Raw genomic sequence first — 26,904 nt, 5'->3', positions numbered from 1 at the left:
ACTGTACCCAATAAAAAGAACACCTGTATATACCATCACTGCTTGAAGGACTATTACTGTTGCCCATTTAATTCAGGTTATACAGCTCTCTTTGAAGAATTACTTTTTTTAAAGAAACATGCTTGCCTTTTGGCCATTATGAGATACAATCTGTAGTACAGGAATACATACAGTATATATTGTACAGTAAGAATAATTTCTAGTGGAATACAGATGTTATACAATTTAAGAACAAGTTATCACAAATCTAACACTTTTACAGATCACTAAAACAAACCCTTGATGTGAACACCCCATTTGTCCACAAAATGTTTCTTAAAATATACTGATGGAAAAAAGAAATGCAACATTTTCTGGAATGAGAATACTATAGTTTATGTACTTTCACAAAAAAGTTGTCAATTTGTTTTAAGCCCTCTGACCAGCAGTACAGCTTGTGCAGTGAGGCATTGGAACTTGCCAATCACATGAAAGTTAGTTAGGTGCACTTTTACGCAACGAGGTCCAGGTGGAACAATGCCTAATCAGGTCACTTTTAAAAAGGCCTTAATTAAAAGCTTAGGTCACTGAAAGAAAGGCCACACTTAGTCCATTTTCTATGCATCCCATAATGCCTCGAATGTCACCAGAAGCAAGGGAGAGGGCCATTGGCATGCTGTAGGCAGGCATGTCATTGCTAGACCCTATGGAGTAAGCTGGTCCACTGTGTCCTGAATTCAGAGGTCTCAGCAGACCGGCAGGACAGATGACCGTCCAAGGTCCGGTTGCCCTCGAGTGACCACACCAGAGCAGGAACAATAATAACAATAATAATAATAATAATAATAATAATAATAATTGCTTACACTTATAAAGCGCTTTTCTGGACACTCCACTCAAAGCGCTTAACAAGATATCAGATGATAAGAGATGGTTTCAGATCTGCCACCTTTACTGCTGCTGATCACAATGCCCGCATCAGTGACAGGACAGTGAGGCTCCATGCTGCTGGCCACAGAGCAAGGTGACCCGTCAGAGGCCCTCTGTTCACACCTCCTAGACATCACATCCGCCTGCCTTGGGCCAGACAGAGGCTGCGATGGACTCATCAGCAGTGCCATCAGGTCTTCTTCAAGGATGAATCACTCTTCAGCCTGTTCCACGCAGACAGGAGGGCCAGAGTGTGGAGGAAGAGGAGGTGTTGCATTTCTTTTTTCCCCCATGAATATTTAACATTCAATCCAGAAGTTATTTTGCTTACGTGAATTATACTTGCCTACATCTAATGGAAATCACTCAATTAAGCTCTGTCAAATTTCAAAGTTGGTCAAAGCTGAAGAGACAGTGCCAATATTCAAAATTTCCAGTGCAAATAGCGATTGTGACAGACTCAAAGAACAGTGCTATTATCATTTTGCTAAGGCACTCCATTGACTTCAGCATTTCTACAGGACAAAGCATATTTACTGAAGTGAGGATCAATACTGTTGCACTGTCTCCTTACCCTAAAGCACTTGCAACCAAAGACAGTAAAATCTTTTGAAAGTACTGTAAGGTTTGCAGTGATATATATTTGTTTTCTGTTGCAGAAATTGAACAATCCTTCTAATATTGCAGATTTTAAGCTTATATTCACATTGCTATTCTAAAAAAGTTTGCAATCTTATGCGAGACTGTTGGCACAGATAATAACCATGTTATATTTGGACATTTACAAGAAGCACCCAGTGTGAATTATTTTTGGGAGGCTAGTCCTCTTACCACATACATTAGTGAATAACTTATTCTAAATTGTTTACCATTACAATATAATGCTAGTGTTTATGACAAGAGACACTCAATATCGCACAACTTCCAGAAACTGCAGTATTTCTAGAATAAATGAAGACAGGACAAATCAAGTCAACCAGAAATTAAATTTAATTGACAATCTGGCAAAAACATTTACGCGCTACAGGTGCATTAAAAAAAATGAGTGTTTAAAAAAAATTACTAATGTTAATCATAGTCATACAGAATATCCTGTACATTAAAACACAGTGCAGTCCAGAACAAAACCTACAAAACTGGAATACAGTGCAACTGATAAAAGTCTGTTGACAAAAATGCAATTACATTTTTACACAACTGTATTTAAACTTACTGATTTCAATCACTACTGCCTTTTCAATGGGAAAAGGCCATTAACACGGCCTTTTTACATAGAATGTTCTCCTTTTGAATAGCAAAAAACAAATACATATTTGTAGGAAGACCGAGTTGCACTTTGCTGCAATACACACTGTTAATTAAAAAAAAATACAGAAGAAAGCAGAAGCACTATTGGTTCAATACATTGATAGAAAAATACCCACATAATACAATTACAAGAGCATCTAGATTTTCACGCAAAAAGCCGACATTTGTCTTATGAAAATTTTTATATTAACCCCCTTGCCAACATAAACGCTAAATGTGTAAAATTTTCTAAAAAAAAAAACTTCATCTGAGGCTCGAACTTCAAATATTTAATGGTGTCTAACCTGAAAAGCAATTCCGATTAATTGGATTACATTATATTTGCAGAATTTCTAAGAGGTCTTCACTTCCGATGGACAGCAAACACTTCACACAAAACAAGATTTAAAAGAAAACCTTGTTCGTCTTTCTGAAATGCACTTTAACCCACGACAGATTGGTCCCACGTCCAAGAAGGGTCTATACAGAGAATTTAATATCGGTCCTTAGATCTGCCCAAAGCCACCACAAGGAAGTAGTTTTGTTATCCTGCCAGCTGAGTACACCATAACAAATTCCGTAAAAGATTACTGCCATTTTTATATTTATGTAGATATGTACACATCTAAGGCACAAAAAACACTTCCCCCCCACCCCCAACCCCCGTCAAGCCATCAAAGAAAAATCAAGGAGGGGGAGGAATAATTTTTCCCAATTAATTTTTAATTAGTTTTTTGGAACTTCTGCACTGGTTTTAAGTAATTATTTTATGGGGAAATTATTAAACATTAAAAAAAGTCTTTAAACCCAAAAATCTATGTGATGTGTTGTTTGACTATATCAAACAGTCATCATATACTATATACAGCTTGTGTATATAGTAAATGTACAGTCTTTTTATGGTCTTCTGAATTTAAAAAAAAAAATCAATTTTATATTGCCCCAGTGCTACTGCATAAAGCAAAAAAAAATCAATTAAAATAATGTTGCATAAAAATTTTAAGAAACATTCCAAACAAGTGAAATCATGCACAACTGCTTAAACCTCTTGAATACCGAAACTGCTTTATTCTCAAAAAATGAATCATCTTTTTGTATTAATGAATTCCAATAGATTTCTTTTTACTTTTCTGAACCCATCCTATCAGTCTTTGAAAGCAATTTGAAGTCATTTTTTTTTTTTGCAATATACAAGATAGGCTTAATGGCTTCGTCTTGTCATTAATAACCTCTCTTCAGTAATTTGGTTCTCTGTGCAGAGGTCACATCATGTGATGGTACGTTATGCTGTTGTTAGGGTTGTGAGCCGGTATGGTACTTGGTACCTTCATGGCTCCAGTCAGCTGCTGACCTGAAACCTACTGCTCTGCAGCAGCTGTGCCTCCCGGTTTGTCTTCCTCCTTATTCTCCGCGTCGCTGTCATCGGGCAGCTCCCCTTCCTCGCCGCTGCCCTGGAACTTGTCGTGAGTCCACTTGGGACTGCTGCTGGTCTTCCTGAACATGAACCGGCCTCTGCCTCGCTGGAAGGTGCCGCGGCCTCTTCCGCGATTGTCCACCCACTTCTTCTCGCCCTCACCTTCTCTGTCGTCATGCTGCGGGGAGAGGAAAGACAAAAAAGAAAAAAAGAGTGCCTCTGTTCAGTTTCTTTCCGACTGATCCCGATAGGATGAAACCGATCCTATGCGGCAAATGACAATGGGATCTGAACTGGAACTGGTTGAGCACTTCAATATACAGGGTCGGTGATGATGCCGTTAAAAGGCTCGATGAGGTGGTGGAAACGAGACAAAATCCCAGCTTCCAAAGCTGCCAAGCCCCCCCCTCCCAAAACACAAAAATAAACACGAAAATCTCAGATTCTCAGTTGTGTCTTAGTTCAGATCCTCCCTTCTGGTTCTAGACTACCCTAGAAAACAGTCAGATGCCTTTCAAAACAAAAAATCAACAAACATACCAAGTAATATTTTTTGCTCTTGGGTGTGTACTCTGGATCCCATTCCTCTTCCTTGGAACGCACTGGATTGCCAGGGTTGGAGGGGTTACCATTGCTATTGTTTCCTGGATAATTACCCCTGTTCCACCCCCTGCCTCTTATTCTGAACTGCTGCAATAAGAAACCAGAATAATTACCCAAGTTGTGCTGCCAAGTCCTTTTTAGATCTCAGTTAATCAACACAAAAAGGTTTACAAGTCATTCTGGAGAGGGCCTGGCGGGAGTAACTAAACTAAACCTCTGAACTGAGAAACACTTAAGTGCTCGGTTAATTTAAGGGTTAAGAGGTAGTAAATGGAGTGAGGAAGGGGGTTAAATACATAAGAAATGGCTCCTAAGCGTTAGAGCAATTATTTTAAGGTTAATGTAGGATACAGAACTAGAGGACACAAATGGAAGCTGGAACCACCAGAAATAGCTGGAGGTGGATTTCCTCAGAGAGGAAGGGATGAATTATAATTGCATGCAATGGTTAATGGAGTTGCACGATCAAGAAAGAGACTGAAAGTGTGTGCTATTTTGATTAAAAGAGAACTCACACAATAGGGCCAAACAATTAAACAAAAATTAACTGCTTCATTACATTGGCAAGTTTCCCAGTTAAATAATAAAACAATAGAAATCCAACAGAATACATAATGGATTTTTTATGGAACTGTCATTTCTTCAATCTACTAAGTGTGCTAATCCAGACGGAGTTTGGGCACAGTGATATATTTTTAGGAAAGGCTCTCCATTTGTAATAAGTGAATTCTACAAAAATAATTTCCCGTTATTGTTTAAAGTCTAGGCTGAACAGTTAACCATGTTAAGCAAATTCCAACTGTTCTTAAACTCATCTCTGGATAAAAATTTATATTGAATGCATTTAGATCAACTGCATTTTAGGCCCTTTTGAAAGTCTTGTTCCCATGCCACCTGACGTTTGGAAGGCTCAGATAGAAAATATCGATAGGAGCTTGATTAGCACAAGTCAAAAGAGGCTTTGCGAAGAGGTAAGAGCAGGGGGCCGTGCCAGTGTGCAAGCTGCAAAGGAGCAAAGTAAACCAATGCTGAAAAGTGAAGTTTTTTTTCCACTCTTTACTTTTCAGCATGGAAGCTCTGTGATGGAGGCTTGCAGACCCCTTTGACAGATGGCTATTCTGATGGAATGAGCTCACTTACAAAGCCTCCTCTCCCTCTGCCTCGCTCCATGGGGCCGCTGTAATCGCGCACTCCCAAGCGAGCCTTGTTGAAACCCTCCTCTTTCTGCTCGGGGCCTTCAGGATAGTCTCCTCCTTTGAAGGAGTGGGAGGACGAGGAGGACTCCGAGGAGGACCTTGATCTCTCACGGGTCTTCTTGCGTTTCCTGCAAAGCAAAGGCAGAAAAACACAGATCTGTTCAAACCGCAATCAGCTGCGTTTTGCAATTTCTCTATGTGCTGGGATAGATGCTTTGCCTTGCCATGCTCACAGGTTGAACAGAGTGCTGATGCCAGGGTTCTCACTAAGATAAAACATCTGCGTTGGCATCACTGCACTGGCATCCAGTTCACTAAAGAATCAGTTTTAAAATTCTTACTAAGATTTAAAACACTAAAAGCAGTTTCGCCTAAATATCCGATTAATGTTATACAGATGTTTTATTACCTTATCTGAATGAACACTAAGGTCATATGATACTGTCTTTTCATGCTTTTTTTCATGCTCCCTTTTGTTATAATGCCCTAATACCATAGAAACCAGGTTTTATTAGAAATGCAGCTTCAGTTCTTTTTAAACGTAACCTGATTTTACATTTTTAGAATTTTTACTTTTTACTTTTACTTTTTAGAATTATTTCAAAGCATGTTTAATCTCTTGAATAGTTCTTTAGTTTTGTGATTTTTTATTCAAAATCTTATTATCTGCACTCTCTTAATGATTAATATTATTGAGAAAAGGATGCGGTCTTTTATTATTTTTTATTCTTGTTCTCTGTGCAACGTGTTTTACGTTGCTCTTATATATTTTCTGCTATGTAAACAGATATTAAGCTTCATCTAACTCCTCCCAGGAAACCCCAGACAGTAAATCTGCTTTAAAAGCTTAAGACTATTTCAATATTAATTTAATAAAGACATGTTCCTTTTTATTATTTTCTAAAGAAAATACTGAATTAAGACAATGCATCGTATACAGACAGCTCTTGTTAGTGAATATTTCAGAAAATACATCCACTTTGAGTCTACAAATAGTGTATTCTAAGGTCAGTCACAAGTAATGCCTAACCAAAACTAAACAGACAAAGTAAACAGAATTGTACTTACTTTGTCTTCTTATGATGCTTTGATGATTTTTCAGTGGATCTCTCCCTGCTTAAACTTGATCCCCTGGATTCTCCAGAATCTCTCATCCCATCCCGTTTGTGCTCTCGCTCCTTACTGGAGTATTTTTTGCGACGCTCAATATCAAGACGGAGATCCATTGAGTCAGTCTTCATTTTTTTACCTTCATCCTATAAAACAGTTGTTTTTATTTTCAATGATTATGGCGCCGAAAACACTTGCAATGATTATATAAATAACCTTTGGTTGCAACTTGTTCTGAAATGGAACAAATTAGACGAGCAGTGATCATAAATTCTGCTTTTGAAACTGAAGCGAAATCATCAACTGCCATTTTCCATTACAAATCACAACTGCTCATACACCAGCTTCACAGGGGAAAATAACTTTATGGAACATGATTAAACCAGTACTTTGCCATTTCTGTTTATTCACTCTAATGTAGAAAGACGTTCAAAGGCTTTTGAATACACAGAGGATGTATAAGATAAAGGAAATGAAGAACAAACAACAAGCCACTCAAAATGCCCGCACTGCACTTACTATTCATTTTATATCTCATTAAAAATACATGCTTTTATATCCTCTGGTCTATAGGTATCACCTTACATCCACTACAGCTGCTCATGATTTAAATTATGGGGTTGCAATCAAGATTTTATTCTAGTGCCAACTAGCATAAGTTTCCTTGAGATATTGCTTTTTTAATGTAAAGATAAATAAGGCCTTTTGACATTGGAGACATTAACATGTAGGGATTCAAAATTTCAAAAAGGTGTGTACAGCACCGGAGAATACAATATAGAAACATGCTCTGAATTCCTGATAAAGACAGCTGTCAGGTTATTTAAAATAAGATACGACAACTAACAGGTTATTACAAGTACTGACCAAGGAAACAAGTGACAGACTGTGAAGGAAGTAACGACTGCTTGTTTTTGGAACACCGCTGGATTACAGGGGAAACCTCAGTTTGGTTCAAAGGCATTACTTTTAAACAATGATGCATTTTCAACTTAAATTATAAAATTTACTGATAAAAAATACAACATGCCTCTGTATTCAGATGAAATGATTAGTAGGAGAGTGTTTTACATTCAGCTTGTTGAAGAAAAATACTTACAATTAAATTGATAAGAGTCCTTTGACAGCTTGGATACTTGGTTCAAAGTTCACTCCATTTTTCCCCCCTCAAGCTCACCTCAATTGCTTTGGTGGCCATGTACCACATTATAACCATATCACAAACGTTGAGGGTATATTTAAATAAAACAAACAGAATGTCGTTCATTTTTTTAGACTTATTCACCTCCTTTGAAAGAAAAACACAAACTTAAGATAGATGGCAGTCTAAGATGTGACCCATTGTTTCTTTCTCCCAAAACTTCATATTTCAAAAGGCCTCATTAAAACTTTTGGTCACCTTGGAACTGCTTTCCCTGGAGCTTTTCATTTCCTCAAAAAGGTGAGAGTGTTTCCTAAAAGCACTGGGAGAAACATCAATTCTCCTAGAAAAGAAAAATATAAAAAAAAACAATATATGAGATAATGCTTACCTGGGTTTAATCACACACATTTGTGTCTCTGCAGATAAAAGTATTTCAGCAAGTTGAAGATAGATTATTCATTAATTATGTCCTAAACTAAGTACAAATAAAATCAACTGTATAGACATACAGGATATTTTGTCTATATTTCTGGAAAGCTTCAAAACAAAGTGCACCAGGTTTACACGGACAACAGATCCGACTAAGAAACTTAAATTACTTCCACATGATACATATATAATCCTGGAGACGAATAGACGTTTCTGTCCCAACATCTAAGGAGTGAAGGAAACAAAGCCTAAAACATTATAATACAGTAATACATGTGACAAATCTCTGATCATTCTACCTATGAATTTCTGGGCTCTTTCTTGGCTTCATCATTTCAGCTGCTCTTCTTTGGTACATGGCGAAACGTTCATTTAATGTCATCCCTGAGGACTCGAAATGTTGTGCTGTGGATCAGACAAAACATTTAATTTCAAATTTTATTCTGAATCAGAATGCAGATGCAGAGGTAAATGGAGATTTCAGAAACTTTGAGCGCAGTGCAAAATATCCTTGAACACATTATTTTGGGGTTAAATACTGAATCATATGGAATCTGACAACACTGGCATGGTGTTAAATGGATTTAATTATTCAGCTGCAAGCTTATGCAGGCAACTTTGCTGAGGTAAAACGACCGATCTTCAAAATGGACTGACAAAACAGCAATGTCTGTGCTATTGTAGTTTACCGAACAATTTCCAATTTCTGAGCATCATCATGGCAAAAAATGTTGACAATCATATAATCATAATAATTTGATTTTTTAAATATAACAGCAATGCACCAGACCTTTTACAAAAAAATGCAATTACCAATAAAGGCAACTAATTAAACTTACCAGGAAGAACAGAAGCAATAGCTGGGATTTAATGCTTTGAATTAAAAATTAATTACATAATGCGACATTCTTCCATAGACTGAGATCACCTTCCCTGTGTCTTGTATAATCCAGTACATATTGGTTAACAAAACCAGGATACGTCCTGTAATATCATAGAAGAGGCTCAATGGAAGAGGGAGATGTAGGGGGGTAACTCCAATGGATTCTTCTTTTTTAAGAAACCCTTAATTATGTCTTACTTCTCTGGAAAACAATGCTGTAACAAGATCCCTGATAACACAAACAACTTTGTTACTTATATTTCAGTCTGGCAACTCTACAGCTTTCTTTAGGCAAGACGCAATATTCTTGATCAAATATTGAAACTCATGAGAGTCCATTCACAAGTTCAAGCAAGATGACTACGTTTTTACAGAACTGGCATCAGTGCAAAACTGCATGGACAGTGTACAGTTAATCCTCTGTAAAAAATGACACATTGTCGAATGTGTTCCTGTACTCACTGCAAGTGGAATGCAGTTTCCTCTGAATTTAAGAATTTATTTAGCATCTGAATCTCCATTATAAGAAAACATAACAGTTTTAAATGATGGTACGGTGCTGAAAATGACTGGCACGTTAAATCTCTTAAGGACCCAGTGAGACATGTCCAGGGAAGGTTTACCTTTGATATGGTGAACTATGGTGACAATGTGCTGAGCAAAAAGCTCAGAGGGGCTTCTTCGTAACTGGGTGGACTGAATGTGCTGAAAGATGGAGCGAAACTCTTGGTCTTTTTTGCTTGGATGCACAAGATCCCGAGAGAACCGGCGTTCGTTTGCCAAAACCCCGGAGGAGCTATATAAAAATGAAAGACAAAAAGTTAGAAAAAAGCTTTAGAATATTGCAAGGAAGACAATTTTGTGTAATTTATGAATATATTAAATGTTATCAACAATTGTTGAGGTCGGCCAATGACTGTTAGCCCACATTCTGGCAGAAAAACGTCTGTTCTAAAATTACCTTGCATAGTCCTCATGGAAGGGATCCATTCTAACACTGACTTCAGCACTGCGTTTCCCAGAATACGCTGGGGTAGACCTGGGTGGGGAATCATCCCTCCTGACATTGAACATTTCCCTCTCTCTGTTCTCCGAGCTCTTCCGGGCTGGAGGGGAGGGGCTCTGTCCCTGCTTTTCCTTTTTCCTGCTGGCTTTGAGGGCTTTGTCAGGCGAAAACCCCCGGTAGCCACTGGCCTCCGCCTTCTTGGCTGCGGCTGCCGCAGCGGCAGCTCGCTCCTGCTTCCGGCTCCTGTACAGCTCTTCTTCGACATCGTCAATGTCGTCTTCGCCCGCGTCTTCCTCCTTTCTTAGTTTTTCCTTGGCCGAGGGGAAGTATGCCAGCTCATCCCACTTATTGAACCGCTCATCAAACATATCCCTGTTGGCGGTGATGGTAATTTTGCTCTTATGCTTTGGCTCATCTTCCATCTCTCGCTCCTTTTGGTTCCGGACTTTGTGTCTCTTTTCCTGGTCTTCTCCTGCTTCTGCAGAACCAAACTGAGGCCCCTTCAGGAACTCTGCAGCCGAGCCCAACTCAAACTCATCATCATAACCGTACTTCTCCTCTTCGTTTTTGCTGTAGTAGTCAGGCTTGAGGCCACTGTAGGCAGCTCCCTTGTCGAAGGAGCCAGCCTTACCATTCCCTTTGTCCCTCTCAAGCTCTGCCATTTTCTGTTCTTTTTCTCTTCCATTCTCCCATTCCGCAACCTGAATTTTGTTCTTGTGTTCCTCCAAGAACCTAATCATGAAAAGAAAAAACAAAGCTTTTTGGTACCTGACAAGTCCTTCTTGCCTTCTTTCACTTCTTTTGATCATCCCTCTATTTCATGCCAACCACAGAGAGTAGCAGGAAGCTGCCAAATTTTTTTTAATGTTCATCAGAAACATAGGTTAATGTTTAATATTTTGCACTTCACAACGAAAACTGAGCAGGTCAATAACTGAAAAATAATATTAATTGTACCTGCACATAAATGAGATGACTTTACAGTACAGCAAAAATGTTTTCAAGAACCTGAAGATCTGGTATCATACAGTATCATACAGACTTAGATGCATTATTTTTTAAAATATTCACACTAGAAGATCAAAAAGGATTATGTACAGTTCATGTGGCTTGTTCCAGACATTTTTTACATTTTAAAAAGGTATTTTTCCAAAACGTTCACAGTTAAAGTTTTTCCCAATCTACAACATTCATATGACACTACAATCACCCAGTTAAGGTATCCCAAGCCGAACCCAAACTGGTAACCTAAGACTACATTATTCAACACACAGGTGTGTGGTATCAGAAACCAGGGAAAACTATATCAGCACAACTCTGTGACTTATGATTTTACAGTCTTGGCATAACTGTGCACTGCTGAATAATCTCTCAGAAATAAGGACTCATTTACGGCAGTACTAGGAATCAAGTGGGTTAATTTATTGCTTTCTGCTGATTAAGTTAATAATACTTTAGCAGAATGTAATCAAGGTTATTTGTATACCTTTGTGAAAATACACCATGCACACAGTATACAGAATATTATATTATAGTCATAAATATACTGACCATAACAATCCATATAAAATTGTCATACTTACTTCTACAATTACTTAGAGACCTCTTAAATATTTGGGATTGCGTAAAATGTCTAATGCATAGCAGAAGACGCGAAAAGCCGCCAAGCACTGGTTTTAATTAACTTTGAAAGCTGAGGACTACAATTCCCATTTAAAAATATTATTCTTCCATCGATCTTTGAAGCAAGACTAAAAATTGAAACAAAAAATAATTATGATAAAATACTGAGCAAAAACTAAACATTAAATCAAATCACACTTGAAAGTAATTACAAAATGATGTAACATTAGTAATTAAATCAAGAAGTCTAGTACCAACAATCATCAAGCCTGGATATTTAAATTGAAATTGCTGTGACTGCAATTAAAGGTATCCATCCACAACAAAACTGCAAAAACCTTATGCTGTGGATAAGCAATGTCATAAAAATGGAATCATTTTCTACATTAAAGACTGTGCAGAAAACCTGACCAAAAAAAAATAGGAAGGGAAAAATTCAACTTACTTTTTAAAGGCTGTAGAAACCGAAGAGGGTTTTTCTCCTGCCCTGACATCGTCCTTCGAAAAGAACCCAAAGCCAGAAAAGACTGCCGTTGGGCTCTGCTGCGGCGGGCTCTTGCTTGTTGGGGCGGGCCCGCTGCTCTGCCAGGGGGCGTTACCTAGAGATTTACTCTGTGCTGCAGCACTGGACCTGGAGGGACTCGGGGAGCCTCCCTTCACGGCTGGGCTGGGCCTCTTCACGGCGACAGACTGCAGGGAAGGGCTGGGGTGGGCCGTGCCCTGGCTGACAATAATGGCCGAGCGCACCGCAGGACTGGTCCGCTTGGGGCTGGTGTCGTAGTCGATCAAGCCCTGCCAGCTACCCGAGGCCCTGTCGGGGGCGCCCTCGCCGCCCGCCGCTCCAGCCGCCTCCTCGTCCCTCGAGCCCGCCCTCTGCGCCTCTTTGGCCGCGGAGTCGGGCCTCCCGCCCTCCTTCAGCTCCTTCGCGGCATTCCTTTTCGAAGATCCCGAGCGGCTGTGAGTGGAGGAGGAGCGTGAGTCGGAGGAGGAGGAGCCCCTGGTTCTCCTGGAACGACCAGAGGACGAGCGGTCGGAATACCGGGATCGGCTCCTCGACCTCGGGGTCCCGGACCGTCTCTTAGGAGATCTGGATCGGGAGCGCCCCCTCCTGGGACTGTGCTGATGGTGCTGCTGCGGTTGCTGCCGGTAGTTCTGCCAGTTGGGTCTGTAATTGCCATAACCTCCGCCTCGCTGGTAGCGGCCCCTGGGATAATATCCTCGGCCTCGGCCGCGATAGTAGTAGGGTCTCCGGAAGCCTCTGTTGTAGCCCCGGAACTCGCGGTTGTTCTGGTACTCCCTCGGGTAGTTCCTTTCCCTGTTGTGAGGCGGGGAGTGTGACCTTGAGCGAGAGCGAGACCTAGAACTGGAGGGGGGAAACAGAACATTAGATTCAGGCCGAACGCAGGCTCTTCCCACGCAGCTGGGGGACAACAGGTAGGACGCGCGTACAAAGGTAACATAAGGACATCACGCTTTCAGGCAACATCTAATTCTTCAGCTTTCTATCCTCATTCAAACTGAATTTAGGGTTCTCGTTTTTAATAGGGGACCACCAACGGTATAACAATTTTATTTTAATTACACAGCGGCTATAACTAAAAAAAAATAGAAAAAACTTACACGTACTTTACTTTTTTAGGTGGGGGAGAAAGGAGCTTTCTATAAAAACTAAACTTCCCTTTGTCCCTCTCAAGCAAATCCTGCTCCTGTAGAAATCACCGACATTTTGAGACCTTTTGGAGTTGCCACGAATCTGTAAAGCATGCTGTGTCCACTAGGTGGCTCCCAAGAACCAGATTTGAAAAGCATCAGCCAAATAGCGACACAACCGGGTTAGGCAGGAAAGAGCACGCTTGCTCGTTTCTGCGTTAGCTGAATAAAGCGATATTTTGTTAAAGATACAAAATGCCTTCCAAGCCACTAAGCATGACTATATTTAAAAATACAAATTAGCAAAAAGGCTACAAATTCATGGTTCAAAAAACGTTAATGAAAGTAAAACAAAAACAGTACTATTACTTTGAAAGTGGGTCAAACGTATTTAAACAGCACATAAAAAATTTCTGTAAAGTGTTCAACACTTCCATTCTCATGAAGTATTGCAACATTTATCAAAATCTAAACATGCCTAAGAGCCCTACTAAAGCAAAATACCTTAAACTTGTAAACAGGTTTCAGCGAAGTTAAATAAAACCGGAGAAGAGAAACTATCATAACCAGCAAGGTCTCCTAAAATCGTCAGAGCAATAGGAAACCAGCACTCAAAAAAACGCTCTTAATCTTCTCTAAAGAACCATACAACAAATCTTCCAACGAACGCGGGGATTAAATACAGAAGTTTCTTATTTTAATCTCGGACAACATCAGATTGTGCAACGCCAAAACAACCCATGCAAATCCTGTACTCACCCAGTGCGTTTTTTCATTGGAATCAACTGCAAATTGTGAAAGCACTACGCGGAGCATTTCAAACTCAAGGCAGTGAAACTGAATCTGTATCTCTTATGAGGGTTCTGGTGGAAAGAGGCGGTCACGTGGGCCATATGGGAAAAATTTCTACTCTAATCCCTTCGAGCCCAGGAGGGCTCCAGTTGCCAATTACTAGAGATACTGGCCTGTTGTAAATTTAATTTAAGTGCTCAAGTTGTCTGATCTGTTTGTGCCTGAAGTAACAGATTTTTGATTTTTAAAAACAGGAAAAAATAATATGACCACATTGTTTCAATTACTACAGCTGAACTCCTAAATCAGCATTTTTTGTAGCACATGAGATACATGTTCACATTTCATTCATCAATTAATTGGCATGGTTCAGATTTATTATTCTCCTTTTGTTTCTGGCATTTATTATTTTTAAATACGAAATATCTCAACCCACAGATATATCCTGAAACATGTTTCACCGTGTGTTTTGGAGCAAGTAAGTTTATATCTTATTTTTAATTCAAAGCCACGCCATTTACAAGATCTTTGTACGCACTTCAGCATATAAAAGATTTTAATTTTGAGTAGCTGCACAAATAAATCAAATGATGCAATTTGAAACTCTCTGCATGTGCCTTTTGCAAAGCCATACCAGTAGAGATAAGTCAACTATAAACTTCAATTTCAACAATTTTTATCTCACTAAGATGGGACAGGAAAATACGCTACTGAAAACCACTCTGAAAACAGCTGAAACTTCAGCTGCACTGTCAAAAAAGCAATACAAAAAGCCAATACAGCAGATGAAGCAGAGCAAGGGGGGAAAAGGACGTTAATTACAACTTAATCAAAAACATGTTCTTGGTCTGAATGCCACCATTTTCAAACTTCTGTCTAGACAGGAGATGAATGACTTTATCCAGTCTTAGAAACGTAGACTACATGCAGTACATCTTTGATTTAGCAGAGATGTGTCATACAGAAGCAGCTACATTCACAGAAGACAAAGCTACAGACATACTTTAGATAAGAGGATCCAGACCTCCAGCAAGCTACATTCTCAAGCAATTAAGGAGAAGTCATTTTCCTAAAGAATAATTCAGATGTTGGAAAGCACAACACAGTAAATAAAATATTTTGTGCATCTACAGCTTAAACCAAAAAAAAGTAACAGAACACATCCTGCAGACTGAGCAAAGTGACTTAAGCTGTCCTCACTTTTTTTGCTAGAACACAAGCACTTGAAATACAGAGGGCTAAATAAAAAAGAAACAATAAAAAGTACACCACCAGCAAATGTCCATCAAATGTAGCTCATGCGACACAGAGAAAAATAAAAAAAGATGAAAATGAAATTTAAAACCAACTAAAATCTTAGCACACTTTTGGAGCCTGAAATTTTTTTCCAAGACTGACAATTTGAACGTTAGGATACTTTCTTATACAGACGCACTAAACGATACTTATGAAGCTTCTGGACGAACGTTCACAATGTGTCAAGTGCCTTTTGCTTTCTACACTTGAGAAAAGCTATTTGTGTTGCATTTTCTAAATAAGAATCTCATCAAGAAACAGTTACAGGGTACTAATCTAAGCAAGACTGCAAGCTTAAAAAGAAAGCCTTTTGTAAGAAAAATTAAAATTAAACATTAAATGCACTTCAGTCATCAATGACCAAGGTGAACAGCTGCTAACAAGTTCATAAGGCACAAACGTTACACATGCACTCAAGTTTTTTTAAAGAATGATACACCTTAAAATATTAATCGCTTTACCAAAACATGAGAACTTGAATGCAGAACACCCACAAGCACAGACGCAGCACTTCAATTACAGCGTGAGCCTGTATTCAGACCCAGCGAGAGTATGACAGAGCAGATACCTGTAGCGGTGCTTTCGGGAGCGGGACCTTGAACGGGTTCTGGTTCGGGACCTGGAAAAGGAGCGCGACGGGGATCTGGACCCTGATCCAGAACGGGATCTGGAGGGAGACTTTGACACCGGGACTTTCGACATCTCTGCCGGGAGGACTATCGCCTATGGATCTGCCTGTTGGTATAACAGAAAGGGAGGTTAATATTTAAAGCCTTATCAGATCTTCCACTTACAAACTTGCACAGCTGCAACACACATATATATATATTCCAAAACAAACTAAATAGCACAAAAAAGTCATATGACAACCCAGTAAGTAATGCTTTTTCACATAAAAAAAGCAAAGATGCCCATGACACAAAAAGGTCTGGTTAAAGATCATTAACACTCAAGGTACTTATTTTTCCATTCCAGAGGAGGCCAATACCCTGCAAAGTGTTTAGATTTTCAAAATATATTTTCTTTTACTACACAGCAGAAACTTAAACCCTTTGGATTACATTTAAACTTTTAATTCCTCAAGAAGTCTTTTAGAAATTTGCATCTACAAATGAAGCAAAGACTGGAAAAATAAAAAATGAGTCACACTGTTGTATACTATGGGTACTGTACACAAATTACTAACTGAAGATCTGGCAACATAACATGTTTACAGCAAATCACACTGAACTGATTAATGAAGATTGAGGTGGGTACTACACAGTCAGGATAAGACAACACTTTTCACTCCGATGCTGCTCTAAGCAAAAACAATATTTCTGACATTTCAAGTCAAGAGAGAGATCAGCATCATGAAGTACAAAAAGTAAAGAGTTTTACAAATGTGGTAATAGATATTAAATATTAATGACAAACGCCTGGCAATCAATAAATTGAAGGAGCATGTTTTTCCCCCAAAGTAAACTGTACTGAGAGCAGTCAAACTTGTTAAAATTATAGAAAACTCTAAAACACATTAAATTGATGATGCTTATAGCATAAATACTATTATCATACAATATTAGCATGAAGAATACTGACTAATATTAAAATTGCGCCTTTTTACAAAAAATCCTAAATGCTTGCATCATGTTGCAATAATATTCTTTATTTAGGGCCGATTTATCTCAAGATGACAGTTTTCGCTGTAATTTAAATTGATCTTAGTTTACTATTGTTTTCAACCAAAATGAGGAATGCAACTGAGGAAAAAATAAGATGCATTGCCTGCAGGACAAAACACTCTGTATGCACAACAATAGGAATGACTTATGTCCAATTTAAAAGACACAACCAATTTAAGGCATGACAACCAAGGACAATGTTGGGTTTAATTCTATTTTGTTTTATTCCAACTCCATCTTTTAAACCTGTTCCAACTCTGTAAAAGTAAAAAAGGAAACAGGAATCGGGGAATTGAAAAACTGGAACTGACCCCAACCCTGCTAGGATGATGACATCTCCAGAAATTCTACAATGTGCAGAAGGTATTGAAAACACGCTCATTTTTCATTTGAAAAAACTACTCAATGCAGTTCAAGTCTTGTCACAAAGATCACTTGCTATCGCAGATCAGTACCAAAAAAATTTAATTCTGTGATGGGAAATTCACTTTGTAGGATTGTCCAAGTCATAAACACAATACTTCAAGAGACAAACAGCCTTGGACAAATTATTGTATAACGTTTTCTCTGTGTGCAGTTGAACTGTTTCTCTTCCGGCCCAGCCTTCACACTGGTTCAGGCATGGCTTCATCAACTGGCAGTCTTAAAGCAGCAAAGGATAAAAATAGATGTGCTACAAGTAAAAGAAACAAAACGCAGAAACGTCAGTATTACGCTATCCACTGTGACTACCTTTACACTAGACCATTTTTTGCTTGTGAAAAGCAACATGGTGCTTTAAAAGAAAAACCTGTGAGAAAACGAATTTAAGAACAGCATGGATGAAATTAGCCTTTGGCCTTTTGTTTTATGTACAAGTTAATAGTTTAGTTTTTACCTAAATAACTATAAACGTAAAAGCTCTTATGGGACACTAAGTACTGAAACATGTAAACATCACAAAGTGATTTATAATCTTACAGGGGTATCACAAGCCCCTCGGGACTAAACCTTAGAAATTTGTATGCATTTGCATTCAAATCAGGCTCATTACCGACATTTATAGTGTTATATATATATCACCATTAAAATATTCTCTAGAGGTATTACAGTAAAGATTTAAAATATTAAGTACTTGAACAAGTAGAGATTAATGTCATGCTGAAAAGCAAAAAAAAGTGTTTTGCTACATTGTATTCTTCAGATCATTGCATATACATTAAGTTATTTTTTAAACTATTCCACAGTCAATCATTTCTCTATACATCACAGAAAAGTATGCGTGTATATAAGTAAGATACAGCGGATCTGGATTTTTGTGCATGTTGTGGAAGGTACACATCTGGAATTGTAGAGAAAAATAAATACACAAGTTCCCGTTCTATACAAGGTCATTTTTCAGAGATTAAGAAAAACATCTAGAAAGTCTCCAGGAAAGTCAAGTTTTATTCTTATCTGCTGTTCTGCACAATGTGTTAAACTGCATTTCATCATCTTACAGTAGATTCATTTAAAAAATGCTTGTAATTTTGTCTGCAGCTACGTCATTTGTGGGTTTCTGGTCATCTCCAACAGAACAACTTCCTGCAAAGTAACACCTTAGAATTTCTGTAATCGTGTTACTTTTAGTCAGAATTTACAGCGTCAGATGAAGAGATTATGAAAATGCTGCAGGGTTAACTCCCTTAATGGTGGATTGGCTATTTATTGATTGTACAATCTGAACTCCTTAATTTAAAAATAAGATTGCTGATAACTATTGATAAAACGTTTGCTATACAAAGCAAACATGTTACTTATACAGCCCACACACACCATACCCGATTCCATTCACTGCGCCATCCAAATAAATTAGATTTCATTTCAGGCAATCTAATGGGCTTTAAAGGGGGAAATTACAAGCAAACCTTAAAGCAGTTTGGAAGACATCCTTAGTCTTCTCAGGGCATGATACACTTTGATCACTACATTACTCCTATTCTAGTTTTTCAGGATATTGCTATGGATCTTTTCAGCAGAGCCCCTGCCTTCTTCTTCGGTGGTGTTGTTCTTGGCTCCCTAAGAACAATATTTGTGGCTGCTGACAGACTCTTCATTTCCCTTACTGTGCACATTTTAAGGGAAGCTTCTGTACCACTTAATACCCACAAACGGAAAACACTATGATAAACAGCCAGTAGTTAAGTATTCTGTAAATCAAGCAATTCATTAAAATATTCACTAAATTCTCCCTTTGTAAATCAAGCAGCTCATCTAAACATTCACTAAATTCTTCCTAGACTGAAAATTAGAAAAAGAAAGATACTTTCTCCTCCATATATGTAGTGCATAGTGTTTACTAATTTTTAGCAGTTCATTCTAAATTCAAGAAGAAACCCTTTCATTCAAAAAACCAAGTTCTCACTGGACAGTAAAGAATAGATTAAGAAAGTTAATGAAACCGTTAAGACTATATGAACACCTTTGCTAGAATAACTATTTCCATAAGTGGTGCTTAAACTACATTTTATTATACATGACAGAATTATCTTGCCGAGGTATGCGTGGTATCAGCAGAAATAGTCTTAATGTAACAGAAGTAATAAGAGTGACCTATGCAGATATCAAAGAAGGGAAGGGAGGGTGTTGGTGATGGTGGGATCGATTTCAGAGTGAAGTACTTTAAATGATAATTAAGAGCAGCTGGCGCTGTTTGTGGGGGGGGGGGGGGGCTTTATGTGTATAGAATGGCCATATCACTTGGATTTTACATCTAAAAAAGAGTGTGGCAAATACTCGACATGATCACCTCCTGCAATCCATGCCCCTGTCCGTGGAAAGAGACAGCTGTTGCTTAGCCCCTCACCTGTTGATTTCATTTAGGGTGAAAGTGCTTGGGAACAATGGAAGTGTAATGCGATACTGCTCTCACTCTACAAATCGTGCAGTCCCCAGATGCCTAAGCAACAAACTTTAGATTTGCCTTCTGGGCAACTAGGAAATATCCCAATATAAAAATGACAACTCCACTAACTGTACCAAATGTGTTTCACTACCATCTAAAACATGGAAGGCGTTTCACTGAGATTCTAATAGTGGAGTTTATGCATCAATGGGTAATTTGAACCTGGTAAACTGCCCTTGTCTCAGTTCTTGTGCTCTTGGGTTTCAATATTTTTTTTTTAGTAATTCGATTCCTGAATACACATGAAATAATACTATAATACATCCACCATGCATTATTTATTATATATAATTTATAAGATAACTAAAGTCAAAACCAGCTATACAGACTACAATACAGAGCTGTAATAAAAACAAAAAGGAATCTTAATTTGATTTGTCCTCCTCTTTTCCTTTGCTAGCTGTTACAATCTTCAGCAGAACACAAACTGCATCATACATTGACTCAATCCACTACAGTCTTTCCACTCAGCACATATCTAGGGCGAAGAAAAATGGGAATGTATTTGGAATGGTGAGTCTATGCAGTCTCCAAGTGAATACTTCTTAAGTCATTTAAAGTTAAGAGGCCTTTGTATTGTATGTCTGTGGGGGGGGGGGGGGGGTGTTAATGCCACAACAAAAATCTTTTAAATCAAACTGGTTTTCCACATTCATCTACTGCCTTTTCATTATCATCATAGGCCCTGGCTCACTGCACTCAACCAAGCTTTGGTAGAAGAAACTGTGACTTAATGAGGGAAGCCAAAAGTAAATTTCTGAATTGCAGGCTTTAGATTTCAAACTTTTGTTAAGGGAAGATCACTATAATGACCCTCAAGTTTGTGTTTTGTTTTCTCCTAAAGAAGGGGAGGAGACTTCACTGCCAAACAGGGCCAGAACCAGCTGCTCTCGAACTCTCCACTGCTGAAAGTTACAGAACTCTAATAATGTTTTTGATAATTCAGTATTGCAGGACAACAGGTTCTTGATAAACAAGGTCATGTTATTGATTATTATTTTAAAGAGTATTTGGATCTCTTTCATTGAGCAAAATGTTTTTGAAATTTCAGGATGAACCCCGGGATTGTTGCTGAGGAATACCCAATTACTATTTTGACTAACATTTTTTATCCATCCATGTCTTAATGGAAAGCTGTACAAAAAGAGGTTGCTGCCATATACAAGATTCACTACTTCGATAATGCATCTTGCCCATTCCTGAGCAACATACTCCAATCCATAAGTTCTTTTCAATAATTCATTTTTGGCAAAGCCAGTTTGACAGTGGTCTATAAAGGAAAATGAATAACTACCTAAAACTGTGCCAGAAACATTCATATTTAAGATTACATCATTTAGGATTATGGTTGATTGGGAAAAAAGCCTTAGAATAACAGGCAGGCAATGTAAAGTCTATAATTCAGTTATTTTAAAGCTACTTGAAATTCTGACACTCGTCTTTAGTAACATTCTTAAAATATAACCCTAAAACCTTCTTGACTTATACCATACATGAGAAATAAAAAACGTTATTTCGTTACTTTCAACAGCTGAATTAAACATTTCTGTCTCAGTCTATTTTAACTAAACGTACAGTATTGAGAACTAGAAGTTGCCTCCCTCCCTTGTGCACCCAATGGCAAAACTGAGACATCATGAACATGCCAAGCAAGGCACCAAAAAGGACCACCAAATCCTATAAATGTCTATGATAAGTTAGAAAGAATGGGATGTCAGTGGTTAAAGAGTGAAATCAATTACCCAGATGTTATGAAATTTACACTCTAAACTTTAAATAATTACTGTTTTTTTAATTGGGTTTTTTAATTGGGTTTTAGGCCTCAAGTCTCTAATACATCAGACCTTCCTTTCAGTACTTTTAACTCCTGCTGTTACAGGACATTCCAACAAGACAGAAAAGCAGGGCTTTTTTTCCTAGATGCCAAAAAACAGGGGATCACTAAAGAGCCAGGTTTCACATTCCCATGTGCTGCACAGACAAAACGTAAATAAGGGAAAGTTATTCTTGGATTTAAGATAAATTTCCTGGCATTTCTTATTGAAAAACGGATACTTAACCAAAAACAAACCAGTTTAAAACTAAGAATGTTTATACAATAGTTATATGGTCTTCTCCTAGAATTATGTTCAAATTTAACTTGACAAGGCATTGCTGATGCTTGTGTGGATATCTCGTTTAAAATCCAGTCTTAGATTTCCATGGCCTTGTGTAGCAAAATGTAGCGTTCAGCCATCATGGGAGTTTGCCTTGTGTTCTATGCAAGTATTAAAACTGTACTGGCTTCAGCAAAGATACTGAAGGCCCTTGGTTTCTCTCCTACTCAATGAACTTTGCTTATACAGCTGTGAACTTTCTTATACTTGACATAGTCACGCCACGCACTGTGAAAGAAAAAGTCTATGCACCCTATACATAAAGGCTACTGTTTTAGAGAAAAAATGAAAATTTGCAAAGTGAAGGGAGTACATGCTTTATGTCTTTGAAAACAACAGCATGATCTATAGCTCTGTAAATGTTACTGATTTTAAGCAGATAAACCAACAAACTAAAGCATAGCAAAAAAAAACACTGCATCAACCACAACTTCCTTGTTATAAGGAGGGGCTAAGGACCTTGCAGAATGAACTACTAGATAAAATCCCTTCCACCAGCACAAGACCCCACAGATCAGGAAAATCAGAAGCATTCAAAGTAAGATTCTTTCAGGCTACAGAAGATTAAATTTAGTCATGTTTCTGAACACCAACATTCTGTTTGTGCTACATCCAAAACAGGAATGATGAGTGCGAGGCCTTTTGAAAGTTGAATTTTGGATTTCACGTTTCTGATGAGTGAACGAGTGAATTTAAAACTACCACAGCCTTACCTACTGAGCGATACATGTTCGAGTTGGAGTAGCCATCCATGGCAGCTCAGTTTTATTTCAGAAGGCCTACAATGCTGCCATCTCAGAAGTAATAACTAATGGCAAAGGATGTACCGTGTAACTGGCATGTCCGCATGAAGACTTTACTAGTCAGGGTCTTAACAGAAAAGGCATTCCTGCTCGTAACATACAAAGGTAGTATGTTTAGGAGGAAATTAAGCTTACTCCATACCTTTTTCTAGAGCTATCACCATTATTATGCAACCTTGGGAGATAATGTAGAAAAAAAAGACTCGATGGGAATCGATGCAGGAACTCAAGGCCCCTTCTTGGGCCTTCCTTCTGCCACAATGCACATTAACCTGACAATCGTGAATAAAATCAGTAAACAGTCCAAACCACTGTGAATGTCCAGTGCTAAAAGACACTCTGCCAACACTACCATCACTCTTTTCTCTCCATTTTAAGGGATGTGAGCTGATAAAATAACCCAAGGCTATTCCTGAATTTTGACCGCACTGCAAAACACAGCCTAGAGAGCTACAGAAAATGAACAGAAATCTCGAAGTGTTTCTCCAACAAAATATTTTTTTCTAGACTAGAATTTAAAAAGGGCTATGCATGTTCTTATTGCTAAGACTGATGTACAGAACAACCCTGCCAGCGATTTGGGTAAATTGCTTTTAAAGGAAAATACACACAAAAGGGGACTTCTAAATTACCTATATGTTGTTTTTAAGTATATATCTGAAAAAATGATGGTTAAAATGGTAAAGAGATGTAGGATCCCTGTCTATGTAACAAGGAAATGAAAAATATGCAGCATACAAATTAGAATTTGCATAACCAGTGTTCATCACGTGCTATACACGTGAAGGGGGAGTATTGTTAAGTGACTGAACATTACAATAGAGCATAAAAATATTAGACGTTTTCTTATCAAAAAAGGGGGAGATTAAGCCTACTGTAGTTAGTTACTAGGGCTCAGCAAAACCTCTTCTCCAATCTTTCCATCTCGATTGGCTCAAATGCAACCGAATCCCACCCTCCTTGCCAACCACTCATTCCCAACATCTTTTCATTGATTTACTGTATCGTTTTGGCTATTTATATTTGTCGAGTTACAAATAAATATGACACCAGTGTATAATCGGTTATTTTTAGTTTTCGTGGCCGAAAGAGACTCGCCTGCCCCCTACATATGTTGTATCAGCAATAACGCCATTGTAAACTACCATTTCAACCCCTGTTAGATGCAATACCTAATGACAAAGTACGCACCATGTGACTGGTATGTCGGTATGGAGAATTTACTAGTCAGAGCCTTAACAGAAAATGCATTACTGCCCTTAACTTACACAGGTAGTACGTTTAGGAGGAAAATATGCTTAATCTGTAACGGTTTCAAGAGCTATCACCATTAATGCGCGACCTTGGGAGATCATGTAGAAAAAAAGACGAGGGGGAAGGGATACGTGAAATCCAGGCTTCTTCTTGGGCCTTCCGTCTGCGGCCCTGGAAGTCAACCTGATTATCGTGTGGATAAAACCAGCAAACGGTCCAAACGATCGTGAATACCCAGTGCTATAATATAGTTACGCATTACGTCAATACAAAAATAAAACATGTCCACGCAACCGCAGTATCTTTGCTTACGATTTTAGTTAAAAAAAGCGGTTAGAAAACCGCCAGATCCAAAGCCTAAGAATGTTAACAAGCTTACGTACCCCAAATGGTTAAAACATGCCTTTCAGAGAAAAGAAAATACCAAGTATGTGCGACACGTACTCTATTATATGCTGGTAAACACGACGCGGAAGCATGCAGTACGAAAATAAATGCACAAAACGAGCTAAAACATGGAAGAAAAGGCAAGCTTACCTCAGTTTCGTTTTGCAATGCGCTTCTTTGAAACCAGCTTGCAATCGTGCTACAGCACAACTACCAAACGTACTTTGCTTTCCAATCTACCATTCGTTAGATCCTCTCTTCTTACCTGTTGAAAGATACGAATTATGTATGTTTACAATACTGCCTACTTGTTCGTTATCACTTTAGAAACCTGACACCACGCGGAGCTAAAAAAAAAATGAGGACGAACTTCAGGGTTTGTTAAAAACCTGGTAAACGCCTGGCCGTGTGCAAATGGCAACACTCCATTACAGCACAAGAGGTCAAATTTCCTTCCTGGTTTTCCCTGTCAAACAAGTTTCACGACGACACCTCCTTCCCGCCTCCATTTGCTTTAAAGAAATAAGAAAACGCAACAAATCTCCGAAACCGTGGTCTAATAATACCGTTTTACGACCCACATTAAACGCACGGACGCTCAAACGCCATGTGTATCGTTTTATTTTTATTATTAATCCCTTTAGCCGCAGCGTCGCGTAGATTTACCTAAGTGCTCAGGCCCAGAGCTGCGTCGTCATGGAAATGCTGAGCGGAAATGAAGGGGGAGCGAAGATGTCTGCCGAGAGAGTTGTAGTCAGAGGCATAGTAGATTGCCACTGGTTTTTTTTTATGTTTAAACTGTAATGAGGTCAGTCCGAGCAAAGTCTAAACTAAACTAAAATGTTTGTGGTTGGCTGTCAGTCTGGCTCACAGCCGTGGATTAGAATAAATAACTAAATGGGATTTTGATGTTTATTTTGTTCAAACGTTGAATTTGAGCAACTTAGAAAAACACACCTTCGAAAATGTTATTTATTTGGAAAGGTTTACCTGTTGTGACTCCATTGAAGGGCGTAAAAGAGCACTACCGAATGCACCCAGTATTGAAAGTGAAATGTTTAAATTTATGGCCATCCAAAGAAGTGTGTTAGATTAAATTGGCACACACATGGTAGCAACTGTTTGGACAAAATGTCATTAATGTTGTTCATGTGCTCTCCATAAAAAGGAAATGTATTAGAATCTGCATACAATTAAAATTATAGTTAAAAAAAACTTTTGAGATAACAATTCCATTCCATGATAATTACATGTGAGGTAGCATTTCTGTTTGTGTTGATGGGGAGAAAGCTTACAAACAGAATATATTCTCATTTTTTTATATTTTTGTATATTAAAGATTTTTACTCTCCATTAATAAAAAATAGATTTGGATAATTTTTTCTGTGATTTGTACATTTAGCTCTGAATGACATACCATAGTAGTTGTATTTAATGTGTGACATGTTTTCTTAACTGTGGCTGTGCACTCTATGTCAGATGCATAATTTGGGAATCACTGGGGTACCCAGAATATTCTTGGACTATATGAAGGCAATTAACACAACAGCAGACATACTGATACAACTAAAAGGGCTTTAACTGCTGTCGCTGACAAAAGGTTACATCTCCAAGGCAAATATTTGCTTTTCTGTTTCTGTAAATGAGATTCATCCTGACTACATGTAGAAAATGGGCAAAGTACAATGAAATTAAAATGTCAGATGCCTTTTACTGTCTGTTCCTGGCACACACTTGCAACTTACTCCTAACATGGAGTCAGACCAAAATAATGCACAGCTCAATTAACACTACAATCCAGGTAGAGCTCTAAAAAGGAAAAAAAATGTTTTAGCAGTGAAGATACTGCATTATTGGTGTTTTTTAAAAACTAATTTTAGCTTGTAAGCATATACAATTCAACACACAAACACAGAAGCATCTGTTCAAAGAGGTAGAGACTTATCTTCTTATGGTTTCTGTGGTTTAGCAGTATACACGATGTACACATATTTCTGTATAAAACCTTCTGTCAAGCAGAAATCATCTAATTGAACAGGCTATATCCTGCACGCTGTGAACACATGAAATAATAATCTGATTCACAGACATAAAATAAATAAACAGACTGATTAAGTTGAGCACAAAGCTTATTCTTGTTAAATGAATTTAGCCCGTGCTTCTAGTGGAGAGGGTAGACAAATGGGTTGATTTTATCTGACACCAACTTTTAGAATAATTTCTTACTTATTTCACAGGTGGGTGCATTCGCAGATTTTCTGGACATGCAAAACTGCAAAACTACAAACAGGAAGTGGTTTGTTTCAGTTTGTGTATACAGGTCCTGCTGACATTTATTTTTTTTCCACAGGTGAAACTAGCATCTGCCTGCACTG

General features: G+C 38.2%; 1 protein-coding gene across 5 annotated transcripts; it reads right to left on the bottom strand.

Moving 5' to 3' along the window:
- Nucleotides 1-1,884: 1,884 nt before the first annotated feature.
- LOC148820452 (thyroid hormone receptor-associated protein 3-like) lies at nucleotides 1,885-25,246 on the bottom strand. Of its 5 annotated transcripts, XM_088932292.1 has the most exons (12): nucleotides 25,196-25,246; nucleotides 24,680-24,794; nucleotides 15,911-16,077; nucleotides 12,050-12,967; nucleotides 9,937-10,713; nucleotides 9,599-9,771; nucleotides 8,392-8,497; nucleotides 7,919-8,003; nucleotides 6,478-6,665; nucleotides 5,354-5,537; nucleotides 4,151-4,300; nucleotides 1,885-3,788 (listed from the first exon to the last, which is right to left on the bottom strand). In XM_088932292.1, exons 3-12 carry the CDS (start codon nucleotides 16,042-16,044, stop codon nucleotides 3,555-3,557), a joined length of 2,949 nt encoding a protein of 982 aa, XP_088788418.1. In that variant the 5' UTR covers nucleotides 16,045-16,077; nucleotides 24,680-24,794; nucleotides 25,196-25,246; the 3' UTR covers nucleotides 1,885-3,554. The 5 variants fall into 5 exon arrangements, with proteins under 5 accessions (XP_088788418.1, XP_088788417.1, XP_088788419.1 ...); XM_088932291.1 differs by lacking the exon at nucleotides 25,196-25,246 and having other exon boundaries at nucleotides 24,680-24,975; XM_088932293.1 differs by lacking the exon at nucleotides 25,196-25,246 and having other exon boundaries at nucleotides 4,151-4,297; nucleotides 24,680-24,975.
- Nucleotides 25,247-26,904: the final 1,658 nt, after the last annotated feature.

The sequence above is a fragment of the Atractosteus spatula genome, chromosome 14 (genome assembly GCF_055471065.1).
Source record: "Atractosteus spatula isolate fAtrSpa1 chromosome 14, fAtrSpa1.hap1, whole genome shotgun sequence".
NCBI classification, from domain to species: Eukaryota; Metazoa; Chordata; class Actinopteri; order Semionotiformes; family Lepisosteidae; genus Atractosteus; species Atractosteus spatula.
The sequence above is the reverse complement of the archived record's forward strand: the minus strand, read 5'-3'. Positions and strand labels throughout refer to the sequence as shown.

What these genes read in the sequence shown, in the direction of transcription:
- LOC148820452 (XM_088932292.1), bottom strand. Translation starts at nt 16,044, where the DNA reads ATGTCGAAAGTCCCGGTGTCAAAGTCTCCCTCCAGATCCCGTTCTGGA. An exon ending in CATAGTTCACCATATCAAAG is followed by an intron (nt 8,498 to 9,598) that starts GTAAACCTTCCC and finishes TCTGATCCACAG; the next exon opens with CACAACATTTCGAGTCCTCA. An exon ending in AGAGCAAAAAATATTACTTG is followed by an intron (nt 3,789 to 4,150) that starts GTATGTTTGTTG and finishes CTCTCCCCGCAG; the next exon opens with CATGACGACAGAGAAGGTGA.